The sequence below is a fragment of the Sapajus apella genome, unplaced genomic scaffold (genome assembly GCF_009761245.1).
Source record: "Sapajus apella isolate SASKATOON/1434 unplaced genomic scaffold, GSC_monkey_1.0 scaffold16, whole genome shotgun sequence".
Classification (NCBI taxonomy): Eukaryota; Metazoa; Chordata; class Mammalia; order Primates; family Cebidae; genus Sapajus; species Sapajus apella.
The window spans coordinates 6,774,471-6,798,892 of NW_022436956.1; the positions used below are offsets into that span (position 1 = coordinate 6,774,471).

General features: G+C 43.9%; 1 protein-coding gene across 4 annotated transcripts in view; it reads left to right on the forward strand.

Annotated features, from left to right (window-relative positions):
* ETS1 (ETS proto-oncogene 1, transcription factor) overlaps positions 1–24,422 on the forward strand; it is a 129,221-nt gene that overhangs the window by 14,271 nt on the left and 90,528 nt on the right. For all 4 annotated transcript variants that reach the window (XM_032285011.1, XM_032285014.1, XM_032285013.1 and 1 more), the window contains one exon: positions 17,065–17,209. In XM_032285011.1, the coding sequence (XP_032140902.1) occupies positions 17,065–17,209 (145 nt within the window). The remainder of the gene's footprint in view (positions 1–17,064; positions 17,210–24,422) is intronic.

The following is a 24,422-nucleotide window of genomic DNA, read 5'->3' on the forward strand; positions in this document are numbered from 1 at the left end:
ACGTTGATGTTCTTTATTCCAATTCATATTATAATTTCACTTATTTTTGGTCTCGAACATAAAAAGCCAATAAGGCAAGTTTTCTAATCACAGACTTTAAAAGTGAAAATGAAATATGACAGTAAGTTTATGGAAAAATTTCATAAATCCTAGAATAAGAGAGGACAAAGCAACTTTAAAATAGGACTAGATAGAGTTTTTGTCCATAGGTGAGAAGACCCTTGCCCAAGCTATATGCTGAACAATAGAACAGCTTTGACAAATTTCTCAAAAATGTATTGTGTTGGGATCTTATAATGTTGTCATTGATCAGTGCCAGTGTTAAAAGAAACTAATATCAGCAGCTGTGCCATTAATTATTCTTTCTAATTATGTTTTTATCCCAAGATAGCCCTCATAGATGTTGAATTTTTTTAGTTATAATGAAATAGGGACAGATAAATTAAATTAATTAATTTATTTATTTATTGAGACGAGTCTCCCTCTGTCATCCAGGCTGGAGTGCAGTGGTGCGATCTTGGCTCACTGCAAACTCCACCTTCCTGGTTCAAGTGATTCTCCTGCCTCAGCCTCCCAAGTAGCTGGGATTACAGATGTGCACCATCATGCCTGGCTAATTTTTGTATTTTTTAGTAGAGATGGGGTTTTACCATGTTTGCCAGGCTGGTCTGGAACTCCTGACCTCAAGTGATCTTTTTTGAGATGGAGTCTTGCTCTATTGTCTAGGCTGGAGTGCAGTGGTGCGATCTCAGCTCACTGCAACCTCCGCCTTCTGAGTTCAAGCAATTCTCCTGCCTCAGCCTTCAGAGTAGCTGCGATTACAGGTGCCCACCACCACGCCCAGCTAATTTTTTGTATTTTTAGTAGAGACGGGGGTTTCACCATGTTGGCCAGGCTGACCTCGAACTCCTGACCTCAGGTGACCCATCTGCCTCGGCCTCCCGAAGTGTTGGAATTATAGGTGTGAGCCACTAAGCCCAGCTGCAGATAAGTTTATTATATTGTTATTATTATTAACTTTTCCCAGTATACCTATGGGTCTGAATTAACACCAATAAATAAGAACTTACTTCTGATTTGTCTTTATGTCTCGCCAGAGATTCTGTGTAATTTTTAACACTGGTGCGTTAACTATGACCTCTCACTGTAATTGTATATTAAAAGATCTGAATTGTTTGAAGTTCTTTTTTTAGCATTAAAAAAAAAAAATCAGCTGGGTGCAGTAGCTCACACCTATAATCCCAGCACTTTGGGAGGCCAAGGCGGGTGGATCACGAGGTCAAGAGATCGAGACCACCCTGGTCAACATGGTGAAATCCAGTCTCTACTAAAAATACAAAAATTAGCTGGGCATAGTGGCGCACGCCTGTAGTCCCAGCTACTCTGGAGGCTGAGGCAGGAGAATTGCTTGAACCCAGGAGGCAGAGGTTGCGGTGAGCGGAGATCGCGCCATTGCACTCCAGCCTGGGTAACAAGAACGAAACTCCATCTCAAAAAAAAAAAACAAAAACAAAAACAAAAAACTCTCAGTAGCTATTCTGTGTTCAACGGAAAAAGACACATTTTAAGGATGATTGAGACATCTCTCTTCAGTAGCTGTTTGTACCACATTTTTCTTCTTTTTAAAATGGCTTCCGTGTTCACGTAAGCACCATTTACTATCACAAAAAATTACAATCAGAAAAAGGTTTAGACAATAATATACATCAGAAATATGTTAAAATTGTCCCCCCAACACCCCGCTACATGACAAGTTCAGACAAGAGGAGTCACTCGAGTTTGTTTAATAGAGATTGCCAAAAAACTTGGGGGTTTAAGATCATACCGAGAGCTGAAGAGGCTGCCAGAGAAGTGCCTCTCCTCCTCTTCCTCACATAGAGGTCATCATTTAAGGTCAACACAAATGACATTAAATTTTTCTTAAAGATGATATTGTAGAGATTTGTTAAAATAAATAATGATATTGTGATTTCAAGGGGAATTTGTTATTGAGTTGAAAAAGAAGATTTAAAAGCCCTCCCATGTTAATTCTATGTACAGTTATTTCTATGTACAAATTGAAACAGATTAATATCGTGGCTAAGAAATGCCATAGCCGGACATGGCAGCTCACGCCTGGAATCCCAGCACTTTGGGAGGATCACTTGAGGTCAGGAGTTTGAGACCAGCCTGGCTAACATGACGAAACCCTCACTCTACTAAAAATACAAAAAAATTAGCTGGGCGTGGTGGCGGGTATCTGTAATCCCAGCTACTCAGGAGGCTGAGGCATGAGAATTGCTTGGACCTGGGAGGTGGAGGTTGCAGTGAGCCGAGATTGTGCCATTGCACACTCCATCCTGGGTGAAAAAGCAAGACGTCCTCTCAAAAAGAAAAAAAAAAGAAGGAATGAAGGAAGGAGAGGGAGAGATTCAGAGGGAGGGAGGGAGGAAGAGAGGAAGGAAGAGAGGAAAGAAGGGAAGAAAGAAAGAAAAAAGAAAGAAAAGAAAGTCCACACAAATATGTACTTAGCTTAGACACCGAAATAAAAAGCCTATTATAAGTATAAAAGTTGCAGATATAATATAATGTCATCCTAGACAGAGTATCTCAAAATTGTAGGAGAATAAGAAAATCCCAAACCAAATAGCTCTAAGTGCATAATTTCAGCTGAAGTTACCTCCATGCAATTGAACACCCTGGATATTTTAAAATAAATTTTAAATGGCTTCCATTGGTTTCAAACCAAATAACCCATTTATTCCCATCAGTCATAGCCCTATCTGAAAAACATCAACATGTGAGACCCTTTCTCTATAAAGTTAAAAGTTGTTTAGGTAAAAGCAGAATGTCGCACGAAAGAGCTGCTGGATTATTGCTCTTGAGCTTTCACTCAACTTCTCTCTAGGCCTCAGTTTCTCTGTGACTGCAACTATTTTGGCAATCTTTCAGAGCAAGCAAAAAGGCCCTTTAATTTTTTCACATACTCTTTCTCTAACAAAAGTTAAGAAGTAAATAACACTTATTAGTAGAAACTCAAGTTCAATAAACCAACTCTAATCATAACCTTTAACTTTAGGCTGGGCTGTAATAAACAGAGAATCTGTAAAATGTCTACAAAATATAACCTTAGGACATTGGCACTAGAGACGATAGCAAACAAACCTCACATTCAGTTGCAATCTAAGATTCCCTGGAGGGGTAAGCACAGCTTCATTAACTTTCCTAGATAAGAAAGTCAAAGCCCCAGACAACCAGTGTCTTCTCAGTTCTGTTGGAGCCTCCCTGTCTAGAGCTCAATCCAGGGTGCTTAATCCAATAATCCAAGTCCTCCTACCTGGTGCCCTAGTCTCTGATTTAGTTATAGTAAATTGAGAGTGAAAAGAAAACCATGATAGCAATGGGATTCTCAGTAGGGAGTGCTTTTGCCCCCTAAGGGATATCTGGCAATGCCTGGAGATATGTCTAGTTGTTAACATTCAGGGAGTGCTCCTGGCATCAGAGACTAGAAGCCAGGGATGTAACTATCACATCCAGTAACACAAGATAACCCCCTATGGCAAGCAATTATCCAGCCCCAAATTCTGAAAGTGCTGAGGTTGAGAAACATGGTCTAGAGTAGCCACAGATGAAGCTTGAAGGTAGAATGGAACTATGTGTACAGACTGCTCTAGGTAGGTCTTGGTTACTAGTAAATTAATTGCTTTAGAAAGGGAAATCTAACAAAAGAAAGAGAGACTATGTTCCTGCTCTGAGGGGCTCTTATTTTTCATGCTGCATTAGCTGGCCAAGAAACAATTGTTTTTTTTGAGACAGAGTCTCACTCTGTCATCCTGGCTGGAGTGCAATGGCACGATCTCGGCTCACTGCAACCTCTGCCTCCTGGGTTCAAGCAATTCTCATGCCACAGTCTCCTGAGCATCTGGGATTACAGGTACCTGCCACCACGCCCGGCTAATTTATTTTTTGTAGAGACGGGGTTTTACTATGTTGGTCGGGCTGGTCTTGAACTCTGACCTTGAGATCCGCCTGCCTTGGCCTCCCAAAGCCCTGGGATTACAGGCATGAGCCACTACGCCTAACCTGAAACAATCTTTTCTAAACTAGGATGTCAATATTTTCTAGCGCCTAAAGATTGCTAAGTCTCAGAGTCCTTGCTTTTAAATTAGAGGTCACATTAAAGTTATCTGGTCATTTGCTGTTGAAGAATGCTTAGAAATCAAGAGCCATAGTGGTTAAAATCCACACCACTCTCAGGTAATCACCGTTTTGCACAGAATTCACATTCTCTGCCTCAGGGTCAGTGTTTCAAAAGCAGGACTCATGTTTTCCCCATGTGCAAGGTCAGCCCTTCAGGAGACCATAATGAATGAGGGATGTCACAGTGGGGAGGTGGAGAAACACCACTTTGGGAAGTTGTCTGGCCATTGTGTGGGAGGGATGGCCTTTCCAGGTACTTCTATGGGCTCTGTGTCAGGGACCCTTTCATCCACGGGGAGGAAGCACTCCTTCCTGTTATGCTGCCTCTGCAAGCCCGAGCCTGCTGTGAGCCTGGAAGTCCCTTGCAGGCCCAGTACTTCTGTCCTCTCATGTGTCATTCTCCCCTTTACAGCACTGTGTTGGCCCAGCTGAGAGTGGCAGGAATGAGCGGGCTGGGCTGCTCTAGATTTTGACTAAACATGGCTCAGCCTGGGCTGTCTCACCGGCAAGGAGGATGTACGGAGGAGTTCCTGGGGGATTAGTGACCCTTTGGCCACGTAGCTTTAGGAAACACCTTGGGCTGTTCAGAGGAAAGAAACTGCCCACTCACCTCCTCCCAGAGCCACAGACTTTGGGGAATAGAGCAACGTGCTCTGGCAAGAGTGGCCCACTGTGCTCGACCTCACAGAAGATGCCTATGCCCCAGAGGCTGACTGCATATCCCCAAGTGCCAGAATTTTCTGTAGTAAGACTCTGGGCTTAGGAGACATCCCTTCTAATTTGAGGGTGACATAACTGCATTAAAAACTCGCCACCCTTAGCTGGGTGCGGTGGCTCATGCCTGTAATCCCTGCACTTTGGGAGGCCAAGGCGGGTGGATTACCTGAGGTCAGGAGTTCAAGACCAGCCTAGCCAACATGATAAAACCCCATCTCTACTAAAAATACAAAAATTAGCCGGTCGTGGTGGCAGGCACCTGTAATGCGAGCTACTCAGGAGGCTGAGGTGGGAGAATCACTTGAATCTGGGAGATGGAGGTTACAGTGAGCCGAGATCATGCCACTACACTTCAGACTGAGAAACAGAGTGAGACTCCGTCGCAAAAAAAAAAAAAAAAAAAAAAAACCTCGCCACTCTTTGACTTTCCCTAGATCAAACATGTTTCTCTTTAAAACATGGTCTCTACGTTTTTTGAATGAAAACAGGGGTTCACAAATTGTCCAAGAAAGAGTACTGTTTTTTTGACCTGTGAATTAGTGCTCTGAAAGCCTTCAAAGTTGTATAAATGGGATCCCATTTATGAGACACTTAATTTCTTTTGTTGTACAGAATAAAATATCATGAAACCAAGGATATTGCAGACATATGAGCACTGAATGAACAGGGTACTGGAAATACGTGAGTTCATGCTGGATGTCACCTTGGAGGGACACCAGGGAAACTGTCAGTCATTGTCAGCTCTGGGCATTGGCCTCCGTCCTTCCTGTGCAGTTCCAGTGGGAGTTAGGTACCTGGGGGTCAGCTGAATCTCTAGTTGGTGCCAGCATAGAGGGTAGTCCTTCCTGAGGCTTAGCTAAGTGCATTGCAGAAAAAGAGCTCCAAATTACAGCCCTCAGAACAGCTTCCTGTCACAGAGACTTTTGGACAATTCCTCCTTTGTACATTTTCTTTCTTCCTTCCATAATTGATTAATAGACTGATTGATTGATACACAGAACTTTATTTCCACCGTCAGGCCCTCTGGTGAGGTAGAAGCAGACCCACCTTGCACTGTCTCCTTGACACCAGACATGAGATGGAGCCTTTACTCCTGGTTCAGGCAGCTGTGGAATGGGTCCCAGCCAAATTCTAGTGAAAAGCTCTTGGGTTTTAGAGTCAGAAAAACCTGGATTAAATTCTGTCTGGTACTCCTTCGCTATTTGATCTTGGGCAAGTTACTTCCTCCTTTGAACCTCAGTGTCTTCATCTGTAAAACAGGCATAGTATAAGGTCCGTGGAAGGTCGTTATGATTGTTCGGTGAGAACATGCTAGTCAAGTGCCTCCACAAAGATGACCTGCATCAGTTCCCTTTTTCTTTTTTTTTTTCTTTTTTTTTTTTTTTTTTTTTTGAGACGGAGTTTCGCTCTTGTTACCCAGGCTGGAGTGCAATGGCGCGATCTCGGCTCACCGCAACCTCTGCCTCCTGGGTTCAGGCAATTCTCCTGCCTCAGCCTCCCGAGTAGCTGGGATTACAGGCACGCGGCACCATGCCCAGCTGATTTTTTTGTATTTTTAGTAGAGACGGGGTTTCACCATGCTGACCAGGATGGTCTCGATCTCTTGACCTCGTGATCCACCCGCCTCAGCCTCCCAAAGTGCTGGGATTACAGGCGTGAGCCACCGCGCCCGGCCCCTTTTTCTTTTAGTTACTATCTCATTTCTTTCTACTCAGGGACTTTTTGATTGAGTTACATGGATACTGGGGCTGGGAAGGGGTGATGATTTCCACTTGTCCATACAAGTGTGTTGCCAGAAGAAGATGGGGCTACTGGGGTGAAGATGGAGACATCCTCATTGGGAAACCTCCTTGTTTCATCACTGCCCTGCATGAGAAACAGCTCCCTTGCCACCAGATCAAAGTTCTCTTGTCACGGCCTGTAGTTTACAACCCCATTGTGTAAACAGACCTGGTTCTCTTATCTTGAGTAATTGCAGTTTAATTAGGCCTCCTTGGGATGCAGTTCCCTTCTTACCCAGGGCTCTGGCACACTCAGTTCCAGCCCATAGGCCTCAGGACTTGAGCCATTGGATGTGTTCAGAGAAGGGTCACTGTGCTGTCCCTGCACTTTTTGTGCAGTGACTGTGCTTGCTACCATGAAGCTTAATGCAGCACCTTCTCCTTCTCTCTGGGAATCCTGGAGAGCAATAGATAAATTTTTTGGGACTAGAGAAGTGGGAATCCACAAAAAACAATGTAAAACCTGAGTGGGAATGAGACTGCTGAAACATAATGCTTAGGAAAATTATTTATACACATAACTCTTAGTGATTACCATAGAAATTGAAGAAAAAAGAGAAATAACATATATTTTTCTAGTGTCTTGGAATGTGGGCTTTCTCTAAGCTATGAGGTTCGATCAGCACAAGCTAGAGAATTTCAGAGTCAGACCACCCTGTAAAGACTATCTCACAATAACAGGAAATTAAGATTCCAAGAGTTTAAATGAATTACTGAAGTTTCCTCAGGTATTTTGTATAGCACTCCTGTCTTGGTCTATTAGTGCTGCTATAACAAACTCCCTGAGACTAGTTAATTCCAAAAGAACAGAAATTTATTGCTTACAGTTCCGGACATTGCATGTCCCAGATTAAGGCTTTGGCAGGTGTCTGGTCAAAGTCCAGTCTCAGCGTCCAAGATGGAGCCTTGCTGCTGCATCCTCTGGAGGGGATACATGCTCTGTCCTCAGTGGAGGAAGGGAGGGAAGGGGCCAAACCCATTCCATCAAGCCCTTTTAAAGGGCCCTAGTCCCATCCTTGAGGGCATCACCCTGACAACTTACTCACCTTGTAATGTCCCCACCTGTTCATACTATCCCATTGGTGTTTACATTTCAACATGTAAATTTGGGGGGATACATCCATAGCAACTCCTTATGAACACATTTATTTAATTAATGTTTTTACATATTTGGTGTTATGTAAGAACTTATAATGTATTTTCATTCATGTATTTATATGCCTTGTTTATGAAAAATTAGCTTTTCCTGATTCAGGAAAAAAAAAAAAGAACTCCATTGTGTAGACTGCTGAGCAAATTGAAATTACTGGATAGTCTTCTGGCCATGGCAATTTCTACCAACCTTGTCCATAACGAGGTTTTGAGTCAGCCTCAGCCTCTATCTCCATACCACAAGATGCCTAAAGCTGTTAACTGTGGTACCACTGGGCATCTGAAGGCTTCATGCTAATTGAGGGACAACTTGGAACCTGCAGATCTAGAAGCTGACAAATAATACGTCTCTCACCTAAGACCTCTCGGCGAGAGAGTGTCAACTGCAGGCCCCCAGGACGGTGGTCTCAAGTTCCACCCCCTCCCTGTCCTTCAGCCTGTTGCAGCGAGTGTTGGCTGAGTGTGGAGTTGTGGTGGTGGTCTCAGGCTGGTATGAGTTGTAGTGTTGGCGTCCGCTGCGCCCCCTCCGACTTTGTGTGCTGCCCCGGCGGGTCCCTAGGGAAGCTAAGCACGGCTTTGCATTAAGAGCGTAATTGGACATACCCTCTCTACGGACCTCTGTGCTTCAGATGTTTTTCTGCAGAAACCTGCAGTGTGTCAGGCCTGCACTTTCACCAAGGCCCAAGCCCATTGCTCCTATTGTTTTAAAAAGAATTTCCTGGCCTTGAGTCTAAAATTAAATTGCCCTTTGAGAGTTTCCTATTTTGTCTGTTCCTGCGTCTCCTGATGGCTGCACCCCCTCACCACCCTCAGGCTCCATCAGCAAACTCCAGAGAACTGGGGAGGGATTTTGTTTGCCTCCTTCCCTTTTGCCTCGCAAGAGAGCAGGACAAATGTGCCCTCTGAACAGCTGCCCTTCAGAAACCACCCCCCTGCCTATGTCCTTCAGAGGCCAAATACCCTCTGACCAAAACTATTCCACCCCAATCCCAAACAGCCTATCTGTAGAGTGGTTGGCAGGGTATGGAGGTGCTAGCTCACCAAGCGTCTTCTGAGGATGAGAAAGTCCAGACTTTATCAGAAGTGCATGGAGTCACCTAAGGGCGAATGCATGCAACCAGGTGGAAGGTTTTAAGCGGAGAAATGGCCTGGGTATTGCACACACTTGAATCAAGCACCTGCCAGGCGAGAGCCCCTATAACTGTTCAGTATCAAGGCTCTTCCTAAGCTTCAGTGTTCTCTGCTGAAATGTGGTGACAAAACTGCTGGAGCAGGGCTTCGAGGGAGAATGAAGACAAACGACGTAAGGCCTTGCATGCATTTCAAGGGCATATTGTATGACATAGACCCACATTATGACTCCGATAACTTTTGGCTCTGCAGGCTCGCCCACCGTGGTGTGGCTGTTTATCCGACGAAAGTTGTCAGTCGCAAGGTCAAGAGAAAGAATGTGAATGAATCAGCAAAAATGAAACAGAGTTGGCAAGGAACTTGGAGATCATGGAGGCCGAACTCCTCAGGAAACAAATGTTCAGAGAGGTTAAGGAACAGCCCGGAGGTTACACAGCTCCTTAGATATAAAGCAGGACTCGAACCCAGGCTGCTTGATTTTTAGTCTTGTGTCTTCCTGCTAAAGTGCCTAAGCATCTGTGACATTTCTGGAAAAATGATACAAAATTATCTCCGTGGTGGCAGATCCAAGTGCCCATCCACCCAGTGTTGACTCAGCCTTTCTTCTGGATTTAAAATATTTTCAGAAAGCACCAGCATCTAGAAATATCTATAGTGTCTTACATGTTTATGGCTCTGTACTAAGGCTAAACCCTAGGATTCTGAAGGTAAGCAAGGAAAAGACAGATCTGCTCCCATGGAGTTTAGACCCCAAGTAACACATACAGAAGGTAAGCAACGAGGGAGTTACTCAGCACGTCGACATTGAAGACGCTCTGCTAAAGACAGAATCTGACCGAAAAAATGGATCACACTCTCCACGGACACAGACTCCTCATGTTCATGATTTGCTGTTGTAAAAATATTCTCCTCTTCTTCTCCTTTTTTTTTTTTTTTTTTTTTTTTTTTTTTTCCAATTTTTTGGGACTTTAGGGAGTGGAGACAGGGAAAGTTATGAGCAAAAGGAGTGGCTTTAAGATGTGGCTGGCTGGAGGGGGCAGGTGAAGAGGCAGTTCCAGGGAGATGACTGTGGGCAGTGGAGGAGGGAATGGGCCGGCAAGGTCCAAGTTCCTGACGTTGAAGCACTGGGAAATGGTGCTAGGGAAAGATCACAAACCAATGAGCTCCTCCCTGCAGGAATGGTGGAGATGGTCAGTGCAGGTGGTAGCTGTAGGGCTGGCTCACTTCAGAGCAGAACAGGGTCAAGGTGTGTCGATTGTCCCAGTAGTTTCCAGACTTCCAGGGCTTCGTTTCATTCCCAGAACTAGATGGGTGGAGCATTCAGGCTGTGGGCTTGTGTCCTCTGGTAACCTCTTTCTAAGAGGACAGGGAGAGCCGTGCTGTTTCCTCTGCGGCTCACCACTGCGTGTGATGAGCAGGGCAGAGGTATACGTTTTCCGAAGATGTCCGGGGGGCCCCTTGCTCCACGGCTGCCTGGGGACCACCCTTTTCTTAGTGGCCTCTTGTTCGCCGCCCCCGGTGCTTAAAGCTCTGCCCTTGGCTTCCATAACCCTGTCCACTTCCCTGTCTTTCCTCCTTCGTCAAGCAGTACTTTCTTGTGTTTGTTTCCCCCTTGTTTCTCCTCGTAGCTGTCAGCAGCTTTACAGATCCACTTTTGATTCTTTCCCTTGCTGTCCTGAATGCCATTTTCTTGAGTCTGTGCTCTAACTCGACCCTTTTCGCTGCTAGGTCCAGCTTGACTCTTTCCTGTCTTCTCCCATCATGCATTCACCTTAGGGACCCTCCGCCAAGTTGCCATCATTCCATCTGAACTCAGCCAAAGGCGACATTGTCTTCTGCTCTCCTTATTGATGTCCCATAGAGTCACCATTTTCACTATATAAACATAAGCAATCTAAGTGGCATCTAGGATTTCTCTCTCTTCATCTCCTATGACCAATCAGTCATAAAATCGTGTCGATTTTTCCTTTAAAACCCATCTACTATTTCTCATTTCCTCTTTGCCTCGACACCAATGGCTCAACTCTTTCTTCAGAACTGGACTACGATGAGGTCAGTGAGGAACTCACATGGGGTGCCCCCAAACTCAGTAATCAAGTTGAATAATATCTTAATGTAGTATCTTTTACAAATCAGAACTAATGTAAAAATTATTATGAAAAATATAAAAGTTTTAAATAAAGTCAGGATCAGCATTACTGATTTTTCCCAATGTGGCTCAGCACATTGGGACTTGGGTCAGCCTCCTCACCTTCTTGCCTTGCCTTATTTGTCCTACTCAGCACCATCAAATGAGTCTTTCTTGAAGGTGTTGCTTTACCACATCCCAGGCCCCTAGCACGGCCCCTAGTGGCTCTCTCCTGAGGTCAGATTCCCGCTTGGCATGCATGCCTCTCTACACTGTGGTCTTACCCTGCCCTCAGGCTTGAAGGTTTACTACTTAACCTCCACTCCCACCATCAGTCATTGCCCAAGGGTATATTTTCCCTCATGCTTGTCACCACCAAACAACAGTGTTTTTGTTTGTTTGTTTGTTTTGAGACTGAGTGTCGCTCTGTTGCCAGGCTGGAATGCAGTGGCGCCATCTTGGCTCATTGCAACCTCTGCCTTCCTGGGTTCAAGCGATTCTCCTGCCTCAGCCTCCTAAGTAGCTGGGACTACAGGCATGTGCCTATATTTTTGTATTTTTAGTAGGAATGGGGTTTCATCATGTTGGCCAGGATGGTCTCGATCACTTGACCTCATGATCCGCCCGCCTCAGCCTCCCAAAGTGCTGGGATTACAGGCGTGAGCCACCGTGCCCGGCCACCACACAGTCTTTATCTCTGTATAACACCTCCCTGAATCTTTCTTATTGCTCCTTACATAGCTGTGTATGTTCTCTTTCACCTTTGGGTGGATTGTCTCCCTTTTCTTCTGCTCGCGTGGCCCTTCACCAAATATTTTAGTGCAAATCTTACTCAGTCTTTCAGTTATTACCTTAATCTGCTTCCTCTAGGAAGCCTTCCCTGCTTCTCTTCCCCTCCCCCTACACATTGATATTTAATTCTGTCACATCCCTTGCTGTAATTTCCTGTTTACTTGTCTGTATACTCCTAAGGCCATGGCCTATTTGTTGCTCATATTGTATTCTTAGCATCTAACATAATATTGGTCATAGGCTAGGTGCACCAAATATATTAGTCCATGAATGCACATTGCCATAATTCATTGAGTATCCATTATGGAACAGTAACGGCCATTCTTGAGCAATTTGTATTCGGCCATGCAAGCTGCATATTGTGCATGTAGCAGAAAAGACAGTCTGAAATCAAATAGACTTGGGTTGGAATTCTGTCTCTATTATTTTATTAGCTGTGTGGCCTTGGGAGATTTACTTGACCTCTTAAAACCTCAGTTTGGTCTTCTGTAAAAAGAAGATGAAAATACTAATCTTGCAAGATTGTTGTGAGGCTTAAAAGGGACCATCTCGGCCGGGCGTGGTGTCTCATGCCTGTATTCCCAGCACTTTGGGAGGCTGGGGTGGGCTGATCACTTGAGGTCAGGAGTTTGAGGCCAGCTTGGCCAACATGGTGAAACCCCAACTCTGTTAAAAATACAAAAATTAGCCAAGTGTGGTGGCACAAGCCTGTAATCCCAGGTTCTTGGGAGGCTGAGGCAGGAGAATTGCTTGATCCTGGGAGGCAGAGGTTGCAGTGAGCTGACATTGTGCCACTGCACTCCAACTTGGGTGACAGACTCTATCTCAAAAAAAAAAAAAAAAAAAAGAGACCATCTCTGTTGTTCAGTGTGCCAGGGGCACTGAGCAGGTGTGTGATGTTTGTTATTTTTTTTGGCAATCACCTGTGGGCTGGATGAGTGAGAGCCTGTTAGATGGTTTTCTTAAACCTGTGGTGGAGATGGGGAGTGTTGCTTGCATCTTGTTGACTCATTTCCATTTGCAGCCAGGAAAGGAAGACGCCAATGAAGAGACCCAATAAGCAGGGACCCGCTTCAGGTGGTGGCCTTTTCAAGCAGTGAGGTGGCGGCTTGGCCTGCCCAGGTTTCTGACCTGTTAATAATTTGCTTTTTTCTCCTCAACTGAGGCAGTTTCATAATGAATTGGAACTGGTGATGTGGTTCTCTTGAGTAAAAATATCATTTTCATACTCTATGAAATAGTTATTAAGTCAATTCATGAAATGTCTAATAAACAGACAGGTGTCTAGATAACAAAACCACGAAAGACTTCTCAGGAACATCCCCTAGCAAATATTCTAGTGGTTAATGGTAGGTTTTGTACATTATTGCCTTCTCATTCTTAAAAATAGGATCCTGTGGCTCCACTGAGGACAGCTACAGAGGAACTATGCCTTAAAAATATACAGAGGGTTTCATTTATGAAATAAAAAACCAAACAAACTATTCTTGTGACCAAGAGCCCAGTTGTGGGCAGGAGAAACTCCAGGAAAAAAACAACAACAACAACAAAAAAACAACCATGTCGAATCCAGCTGATTCTGTGCATGGCTGTTACTCAAAGGTTGTTAGTTGACCTACAATATGGCTACCCTGTTATCAACCAGGTGTGAAGCCACATCATCTTTTACCCTACCTACTTACTGAATGTCTGCCTTCCCACTGTCCTCTGCACATTGTACCCAGATCATTTTTCTTCAGCCCCTTTACCAGTTACACCTTGCCTTCAAGTGGCTTTTCTTTAGCAGAGAAAATCCAAACTTTCAAATCCGAATTCAAGTTCTTAGATTCCCACCACCCTAGCAAGACCTGTAACAAACTATCTACCAGCTTACAAGAACGAACTCATACTACCTACTACCATTTTGCAAGGATCTTTTGTTTTTGGCAAACCATGCATGCTGTCCCAGAAGAAGACAGATGTGGGTAACTTAGAGTTCTTCTTGATAGCATTTAGAATCAAAATTCCCTCACTCAAGACCCTATTCCTACAACTCTGTTGCTTGATATTGCATTTTGAAAAAGGCTCTAAAGGAATATGAAAAGATGAGGATATATATCGAGAGCACAAGGCTTGATTTATAAGACTAGAAAGTGTGTTTTGAATGGATTCAGTTTCAAAGTATTGTTGAAGACCTGCTTATTGTTGGGGATTCAAAAGAAGTATTTAATGTAGCTGCCGCAGGAGCGTATAGCATTAAATAACATGCCAGCAAAATGGTTTGAGGCCAAAATTAAGGCAATATTTTCTGACTGATGCTCAGTAGTGTATCCTTGCTGATGGTTTCCCTGTCTCTTGGCCTCACACACATATAGGTGGCAAATCTGCCATTGCTCCGTTTACATTCTCAGAGTGCTCATCAAGGCTCCTGGCAAGAGCAGGCTAAGGATGTTAGCCTTTGATGCACCACAACTGGTGGCGTTTCCATTGAGTCTCACTGGTGTTTATTACATCTTCAGTACCTTTAAGCAGTTGGAAGATAAACAGCCCCAAAGTAAACTTCATCCAGCTCTAGTTTGAATGATTTTATGAATATTATAGAAAACCAGGTCCAATATCATGTACATGGAACCTTCCTCTACATTTTCATTGTCATTTTTCTCAGTGCCAGTATATTGTCTTCTGTTATTTTTACTGAACTTAAGTGAGTGGCCATTGCAAATTGGGGGAGAGAACAGATAGTGAGCAGCTGAATCTAATATAATAGTACTGAATTCTTTTTTTTTTTTTGAGAGTATTTTTTTTTATTGCATTTTAGGTTTTGGGGTACATGTGAAGAACATGCAAGATTGTTGCATAGGTACACACATGGCAGTGTGATTTGCTGCCTTCCTCCCCTTCACCTATATCGGGCATTTCTCCCCATGCTATCTCTCCCAAACTCCCCACTCCACGCTGTCCCTCCCCTATTTCCCCACAACAGACCCCAGTGTGTAGTGCTCCCCTCCGTGTGTCCATGTGTTCTCATTGTTCAACACCCGCCTATGAGTGAGAACATGCGGTGTTTGATTTTCTGCTCTTGTGTCAGTTTGCTGAGAATGATGGTTTCCAGGTTCATCCATGCTCCTACAAAGGACACGAGCTCATTGTTTTTGATGGCTGCATAATATTCCATGGTGTATATGTGCCATATTTCCCCTGTCCAGTCTATCATTGATGGGCATTTGGGTTGGTTCCAGGTCTTTGCTATTGTAAACAGTGCTGCAGTGAACATTCGTGTGCATGTGTCCTTACAGTAGAACAATTTATAATCCTTTGGATATATACCCAGTAATGGGACTGCTGGGTGAAATGGAATTTCTATGTCTAGGTACTTGAGGAATCGCCACACTGTCTTCCACATGGTTGAACGAATTTACACTCCCACCAACAGTGTAAAAGTGTTCCTATTTCTCCACATTCTCTTCAGCATCTGTTGTCTCCAGATTTTTTAATGATCGCCATTCGAACTGGCGTGAGATTAGCATCTCAATGCAAATCAATGTAGTTTTGATTTGCATTTCTCTAATGACCAGTGATGATGAGCATTTTTTCATATGTTTGTTGGCCTCATGTATGTCTTCTTTCGTAAAGTGTCTGTTCATATCCTTCGCCCACTTTTGAATGGGCTTGTTTGTTTCTTTCTTGTAAATCTGTTTTAGTTCTTTGTTAATTCTGGATATCAGCCCTTTGTCAAGTACTGAATTCTTGTATGCTCTGAAGAAGAGAGGACATAAGAAGTTCTCCAATTAGACAATCTTTCTGGGAGTTGCAAGCTAGTCTTTAGTGAGAATGCCATCTTACGAGCTACATTTATTGAGACCTTAATGTCAACAGATTTAACCATATTAACTTTTAGCAGAGTTTGGTTTTTCTTAGTTGGGGTTTTTATGAAGGTGCAGGGGCCATAAGAGAGTAATAAGAAAAAAAGAAAGTTGAGGATGGGCAAGTGTAGATTAGGCTCCTAGTCTCTGGAAATCTTCTTTCCATGAATTTGCTGCTTTTCCTTTTGTGGAAAGTAGTTTTTAACCTACGTGCCCATTTCTAGGAATGTTAAGGATTTCTTAAATTAAAATAATGCCTACCTTATATTGAAGACCAGATCTCACATACTTATCATATGATTTCATACAATATATGATTTCATTAAATGCAACTTTACATTTTATTTTACTTTATGTATAATTTTCTTATACATTATTTCATTCAATCCTCCTACTTCATGAGGTAAGTATTACTACTTCCATTTTATTTTTAGAGGTAGGGCCTTGCTATGTTGCCCTGACTGCATGGCTGGCCTCAAATTCTTGGGCTCAAGTGATCCTCTTGCCTCAGCTTCCCGAGTAGCTAGAACTATATGTACATGTTTCTAGTTTCTATTATTTTCATTTTGCAATTGCATGAACTGAAATTTGGATTAAGGAGCAGGTTCAGGCTCCATGTTGGTAAGTGGTGGAGCTGGGATTTGAATTATGCATACCTGACTTCAAAGGCTAGGGTTATAAACATGGCAAAACATGACTTTCCACATAGCACATTTGTCTTCCTTAGAGAGTACCATGTGGATCAGGATAGTATATTTTATGGAGTTCATAAAGCTACTAAGAGGGTGGCACAAGTCCCCAAAAACTGGGGGAAATGGACAATTCCTTCCTAGCAATCAATGTCTTTAAAACCTATACACATTGATTAACCAAAAAATGATGTGAATTTTATTACATAGGTCCATTTTTTTTCCCTTTAGCATTTATCATTTACTAGTTGTATGGTAGTGGAGTAAGCGTTGTAAGAATAGCCTTTCATGATGTTTTTATAGAGTAAGATATCAATAAAAATATGAGTGTATAAATTCAAGATGGTCAGTATTCCACCCTGGTGTTAACCATGGGTTCTTATTTGAAGATCAGCAAAGCAGTCCTCAAAAACTAGAAGAAATGGAGGAAGATAAATGCATAAGTAGTCTAAGTCAGAAATTCTTCTCCTTCCCTGCATCTTTATTGAGGGGGTAGATAAGAGAGGAAAACAACAGTTGGTTATACTCTGTCATCCTCTATAGATGATTCCTACTTACATGTGATTGGATGAAGTGAAGTCATAGCTCCTTTAGGACTAAACAACAGAAATTTTCCTCCTAATATATTTTCTTCTATTTTTTTCTGGTCACAGAGGCAAGGACCTAGCAACATTTATGAAGATCCTCGAATGACCTGTGGTTTCCAGTCCAATTATCACCAGCAAAGACCTTGCTACCCTTTTTGGGATGAAATGGCAACTCAGGAAGTTCCTACTGGTCTCGAACACTGTGTCTCAGGTAGGAACATAAGCAAAAGCTGGGATTAAGGGTAGAGTTGAAGGCAAATGGAAATCTGATGAGGGCTGCATTCTTTCTAATAACAGCTGCCATGGCTTATGTGGGTATGGATGCTATTGTTCTCAAATGGAAAGTCCCAGTCCTTCTCCATCATTTTTGGGTTGTTTTATTCCCTGACAGGAAGACTAAACTCTAGGAATGGGCCCAAGAAAGGTTGCTTTAGGTCTCCACCTTGCAAATAGTTCTGCTTACCCTGCATTTCCTGACACCCATTTTGGCTGTTGTCAGAGAGCCTAGAAGTTTTGCAGTCACAGAGTCTGAGCTGGATAAACAGAGATGTGTGAATTGCTTGGCCTTCTTACAGAACATACTTTCTTTCAATCTTCAGCTGTTTCCGTTGTTCCCTGCCTCTCTGCCCATGTCCACCTGGATCCCGATTCTTTTTATTCTGTCCCTCTCCCTTCTCTCCTTCACTTGCTGGTGGCAGTGCTGCCCTCTGGTGAGCGGGAGTCAAGCTCCTCCAGAGAGCCCTCAAATCAATGGATCTACATTCTCAGGGACCTTGGGAGTCTAAAGTCGTTATCTCCATGCTGTTTTCAGGAGTCACTCCATTTCTCACAAATTGCATTAGTCCTTGGTTTACTAGCTAGTGGTTTTTCTTTTTTTAAATAAAAAACATTAAATTTGAATTTGGGAATTCTGAAATGATCAATTCAGATATTAAGTTCACTTTTACATGAGATCATGTTATGATAACATATTTGAATATCATATGGCCAGTCAAAATCTGTGTTTTCTCCCAGGATAAATTCTTGGCATAAAAATGTAATTTCTCTCACATGTTGGGAAATTGCAATTCTGAGGAGTTACCTGGGCATGGCATGGCAGGAGGAGTCACTAACTTGAAGGCTACTTTTTGGTTCAGTCTTCTTTTACTCCACAAAATTCTTTGGTCAACTACTTTTATAACAGTGGAGAAATAAACTAAATATTTGCTTTGTTGTCCATGCTTTATTGCTCATCAGGAATAAACAGACGCAGAGCAAGATGCTGCGGCACTCCATGGGCTGTGTACATGGTAGGTGAAGAGACATGGGGAGTAGCTTTCCATTTGCCTGGTTGCTCTCTAAGGCAGAATGAAATCAATTCATGTGTCCCATGTTCCCTTCACTCAATAGCCATTGATCTTTGAGGCTTTCTTTGGCATTGCCCTGGATTGTAGACATAATACTATTTATGCTGTCACTTTCTGCTTGTTATCTCAGTTCCTCTAAGCATAAATACAGATGTCTCAGCTACCTATACAGTTCACAAGGGAGCTGGGAGGATTTTGTACCTGTTCACAGGTTGGACTTAAGGACTTAAAATTTGAGGACATGAGAAAAGTGATCCTTTTAAAATTCTAAACAAAATAGATTTTGTTTGTATAAGCAAAAGGTCAAAATGGCTGTGTTTATATTTGTATAATTCTTGAATCCTATTAATGCCACTAGGCTTAAGTCCTTTTTTTGTTTTTTTTTTTGAGACGGAGTCTCGCTCTCGTTACCCAGGCTGGAGTGCAATGGCGCGATCTCGGCTCACCGCAACCTCCACCTCCTGGGTTCAGGCAATTCTCCTGCCTCAGCCTCCTGAGTAGCTGGGATTACAGGCACGCACCACCATGCCCAGCTAATTTTTTTGTATTTTTAGTAGAGACGGGGTTTCACCATGTTCACCAGGATGGTCTCGACCTCTTGACCTCGTGATCCACCTGCCTTGGCCTCCCAAAGTGCTGGGATTACAGGCTTGAGCCACCGCGCCCGGTCCGGCTTAAGTCTTATATCTCCCAATGCAACTGAGGTTAAAGCTGCCTTGCGTTAACACTTTCAGCTCTGGATGTTCTCTGCTTGCCACAAGTTACATCTTATTAATGGCTGAGGCCATCTCTACTTGTCCATAGCCTGAAGATCAGAATGTCTCTGCTTCATAGCAAAGAGACATGGCTCTCCTTTTCCTTAACTGAGCTCAAAGTACATAAACTCCCAAGTGAGCTGATTTTTCATGCTACTCCTTGTAAAGTTTCTCAAAGGCAATGGCATTTTTATTTCAGAGCCAATGAGACAGTGTCTGCGAAGCATATGAAGAACAGCTTTAAAATGCAAGGACTTACGGCAGGGTAACATTGTCTTCTTCTCATAGTTTATAGTTGCAAAAAAGAAGCTGGGATGATCCTTACTTTTGATAGGTTGAGAAGATTGGGGCATATAATACCCATTCCTAGAATGACCTGGGTTGCCATCAACTGCAGCTCAGAGATGGTACACAGCTTCCATCGGGGTGTGGCCCCTACCAGTTGGGGGCAATCTCTTCACAAATGTGATGGTTGTAGAACTGTCCTAGACTCCCTAGACTCCCTCTGATGGAAAGAACCCTGAGCTTTTCTAGCCCCTCCTTTAGCTTTTGAGCTTCCCAGACGAAGGAGTTGGAGGGATTATTTCTGGGCTGTGGTCCAGCTTTCCTCAGTGATGGGTGTTGTTTGGACGGGGATCGTGGGGTTATAGGGAAGGGAGATGAAGACATAGACCAACCAATGATTTCTCCAGCTGTGGCACATTTCCTTGGAGATGTGTTGAATATAAAGAAAGAGAAAAAATACTCGACATTTTTTTCATCTTCTTTTATCCTATTTATAACTTCAGTTTCCTTCCCGTCCTCCGTCTCATGGCTACTGCCCACCCCTGCTCCCCCGTCACGTTCGTGCTCTCAGAAGGGATGAATGAACTTCTTTTCCAAGGACTACACATCTGTCAGTGCAGAGAATACCGATAGGAGGGGCCATCAAGGAGCAAGCAGGCCTTTTCAGAATGTTGTTTCTATTCACGAAGGGGCAGAGGCTGAGGAGGAGGAGGAGAAGGAGGAGAGTGGCGAGAGGGTGGGAGGGAGGGGGAAGAGAGAATCAAGCAGATAGAAAGTATGAACGAGGGGGAAAGCCTTACCAGGTGAGCGGGAGAGAATTCTCAGGCACCGAGGCCTGTCGGGAATCAATTGGACAAAATAGATGATAAAGCAGGTGTGGTGGGAGAAAGAAGACATGTGTGAAAATGCACAGAAAATGAAGGTGGATATTAGTAGCGTGGTGGGGAATAATGGGAAAAGAAGATGAACGATGAATGGGAAGGGGAAAAGAAGTGGGGAGCCTAGAAAAAGGACAAGGCAAGAAGGGGAGGGGAAGATGACATGAAAGAGAAAAATAGATGAATCTGAGGACATTAGCTATACAGCTAAAAAGGGAAGCCACATTTGCATGCAATTGCCTGTGCAGCTGTACATTTCTTCATAACAATTTTGTAGTCATCATTTTCTTTCATTTCTACCTCCTCCTACCGTCGGCCTCTTCCCCCTCCTCCCTATAAGCCTGGAGCCATTAGCGAGAGCCAATGGGGCTGAGTGCTGGTGTTCTGCATGAATGAATGGGCCCTTTCTGTCTCAGCTTCTCGTCATCCTTCTGTTAGGGAACCTTGTGAATCAATGGAGCCTCTTACACAAGACACGGCTGAAATGTCTGTTACTGTTTATAGTCTGACTGGAGTGGAGACACTGACCCTGCCTCCTCTCTGTTCCCTTCCTCTGTTCTGTCCCTCAACCTCAACCCTTTCTCTCCAACCATCCTAACAAGAATCATTTTTACATTTCAGTCTCTTGCTCTCTGTCTTTAAGAGCTCACTGACATTTTACCATCATCAACTGTCATGACTAGTTCCTACCCACAGTCCTGTTGGATACAGCAGGGTAATGGCACTGAGCCTCATAGTGGTGCCCACCCAGACCTTACTGAAGTCAGACACTGCCTGTTTTCCAAAACCGACATCAGAGACCAAACTGAGCACCCAGGACACAAGACCTCAGTCCATTCAATCAATGCCAGTGGTTCATATTTGATTTCAGCCTCACGTTTATGATGCTCATGAATGATCGTAGTTTGTATCAGAAAATATGATGCTTACTTGGCATTCTTTCAAAGTGTTATAGTATCAGATTATTTTTCATTTCAAGGATGGATTTGTCTGGAATCAGCCAAACTTAACAGATGTGATGTTGTGAGCAAAGCACACTTTTGCAAATTACTTGCTTAGAGCTGGGAAGCAGCCTGGAGCTATAGAACATAGGAAATGCAACTTAATTTCGTGAAACAGAACCTATAGTCTCAGTACCATGGTCCTTGATTTGAGAAACAAGACAATACTTTTTCTTCTTATAGAATGCAGTTTGCTATGTCTTTGGTCACTGAAAACGGTAAAACCTTCACTGAACCACATTCATAGCCTCTCTGCCACTTCTCATTCTTTATTTAGTGTAGTAGAAAAGAACCCAGATTCTGGACCCAGGTAACTTGTGTTTGCATCAGCTCTTCCTAACAGTGTGACCTTAGACAACTTAATCTTTGTACCCAGTTTCCGCATCTATACCAATGATTGTCCAAGCACGGTCCTTAGACCAGCAGCATCGCTCTCATCTGAGAACTTGTTAGAAATGCAAAATCTTGAGCTGTACCCAAGGCTTATTGAAGCAGGAACTCCCAGAGTACATCAGAATCACTTCAGGGCTTGTTAAGACACTGGTTATGGGGCTCTGCTCCAGGGTTTCTGATTCAGTGAGTCTAGGCTAAGGCTCAAAAATTTGCATTTCTAACAAGTTCTCAGGTGCTGCTGATGCTGCTGGGCTGGAGATCACACTTTGAGAACCACTAAGTTAATATGTGTAAAGCATAAAACAGTGCTGTCACTTAGCAAGCCTGATATGAATATTTGCTATTATGACTCATTGTCCCAAAGCACATTTTGGGAGTCCAAAACCAGGTTTAATTGAGTCAGAGAGTGACCCACTGATTGGTTGAACACATTTGGCGACCAGTGCCATGCCCAGGATACTGAGAAGATATATGGAAAAGGGGAAGACTCAGTTCTCCTTTAAAGCAACTTTTATGCAAGTGTGTATGTGAGTGCACATTTACATGCTAGAACAAATGATTTCCATATGAAATATTATACTTATTTATGACATAAAGTTTGGCAGTACTAATGTGTGGCTTTGGATCTCACTAAAATCTCTAAAACAAATTTACTAACGAAACGGTGGAACTAAAGAACGTCTTTCCCAAATAAACTTTGGAAGTTCAAGTGGGAGATAGTTTGAAAGGCTGAGTTCGTAGTCTCTCCTGGGGCTTTCTCAGACAGCCGAGCGGCTGGGAGAGATCAAACCTGGGCCAGTGTTTGGAAAGTGCTATCTACAACCAGGTGGGACAGCTCAGCAGGAAGCACAGATGCCTCCAATTTGGCTTTTAAGTGTTGAGAACGCTGAAGGAGTGCCAGAGAGACTTGTTAAATGGAGACTCACCTTGCTCTGAAATGTTTATTCTCTTAGCAGCTCTGTGGTTTTACAGAATGGTGTTTCAGACTCTATCGTCTGCTGCACCCCATCTTCTTTCCTCATTCAGGGTGTGTTTTTCTTTTCTAGAGGACCTGTGTCAGGTTCTTTGTTCTTCAGAACAGTTCTGATCCTGTGTGTTTTAGGGATGTTGTAACATTGGACGATTACAATATTGGCCTAATACTGTCCCCCAATTCCTCTCAGAGAAAACTTATAGGGGGTCCAGGTGAAATGAATTAGAAACACAACTGAGACACTCCAGCCTCAGGATTTTATTTAATTTTTTCAATTTTCCAGCTCAATGTGGAACTGTGTGCACTAATCCACAACTGTTCCCTAGCACGAGACTAGGGAATTAATCTGTCTTTAAATAAAGTCCAAATATTTAGGGAGATGGGGAAATATGGACCTTCTTGGATTCTGCCTGGATGGCCGTGCTGTTTGGGAGGAGCAAGCTGTCACCCTCTCTTAGGTTCCAGCCTTTCATAGAAGGTGGAGGTTGGGGCCTCGCTGCCCTGACCAGCTACTCCCAGGGGACAGCACTGAGTGAAGACTGATGAAGGAACAGCCTTGCCATGTATCCCCATCCCATCTCTGAGAGGGCCAGAGGTTGGAAAGAGGAAAGAAAGCAAGGCCAGGCTAGCCCAAGCAGTCCACTAGGGAGAGTCCACATGCATAATGTCTCCTGCACACTCGCTCTGTCAGTTTCGTTTGCTCATCTGATACTGAGATTCTGCGAATGCCTGACCCTATTCTCCTTAAGTGGAGGGCACGCCTCTGGTCAGCTGTGGACTGAAGTTGCTCCTGCTTCCAACATGGCCTCTTTCTTTCTCCTCCCACCACCTGCTGCCTTGGTGGCTTTTGAGCTGGTTCTATTTCATATTCAGATTACAAGGACTGTTGGTATACATTTTGAGTCTAACTGAAGAGTGTTAAGTCTAAGCAGAGGGTTTGGCCTGGTCTTTTGGGAAGAGCCGGCCCATGCCTTGGGATCCCATCAGCACTGCCCGGTACAGGCGCTCGGCTTTGGCTAAGTCCACTGAGCTTCCCAACCCTCACGTTTCACAGGTGAAATACACTCTTTCCAAAGAGTTTTGTGTCCACTGCATGAGGGTAATACACTTAAAAGGCCACGGCCTATCTCGACCAATAAATAAATGATGCTTTTCTTCTTTTTCCGTTTGGCATGTTGTGAGTGCGGATTTAGGTGAGTCAGACACCAGATGCCCCCCACATCTGAGTCCCGCTCATTTATATCTTGCTCAAGGCTAATGTGCAACTGCCCGCTGTGCCCTTCGCCGTGCCTCACTTCACCAGCGAAAGGAGAGGCCAGCCTGGTGAGGGCCAGAAAGAGCTGCACAGCCAGGTTAGAGACCAGAGACCCCATGCTCTCAGGAGTGACTCCCACAGCCCCAGGAATGAGGGCCTGGGAAGGCCTTTACAAATGTAAATCAGCCCTCCAGGTCTCTGGGAAGGAAGAAAACCGGGACAGAGAAACCGAAGCCTCCAGGCTGGGTCCGTGGAGTGACAGTGGGAAGGAAGCCTTCCGTGGGCCTGCCCTCGGACTCGCGTTTTGTCAAACATCCTAGGAAGCAACAGCACTGCGCTGGGACTCCCAGGGGGCTGCGGAGAAAAAAAAAAAAAAAAGTTCTCTCAACTCTTTCAAACCACAAATATTTAGTCCGAGTTGGGAAAAGGTCCCTGGGGCACCGAGTTCTTCTGCGATTCAAGCAGTTTGACCCCTCTCCTGGAACTCCGCGCCCGGGGGTGGGACGGTGGACGCCGCGGGCTGGCGTCAGGCCCCGCT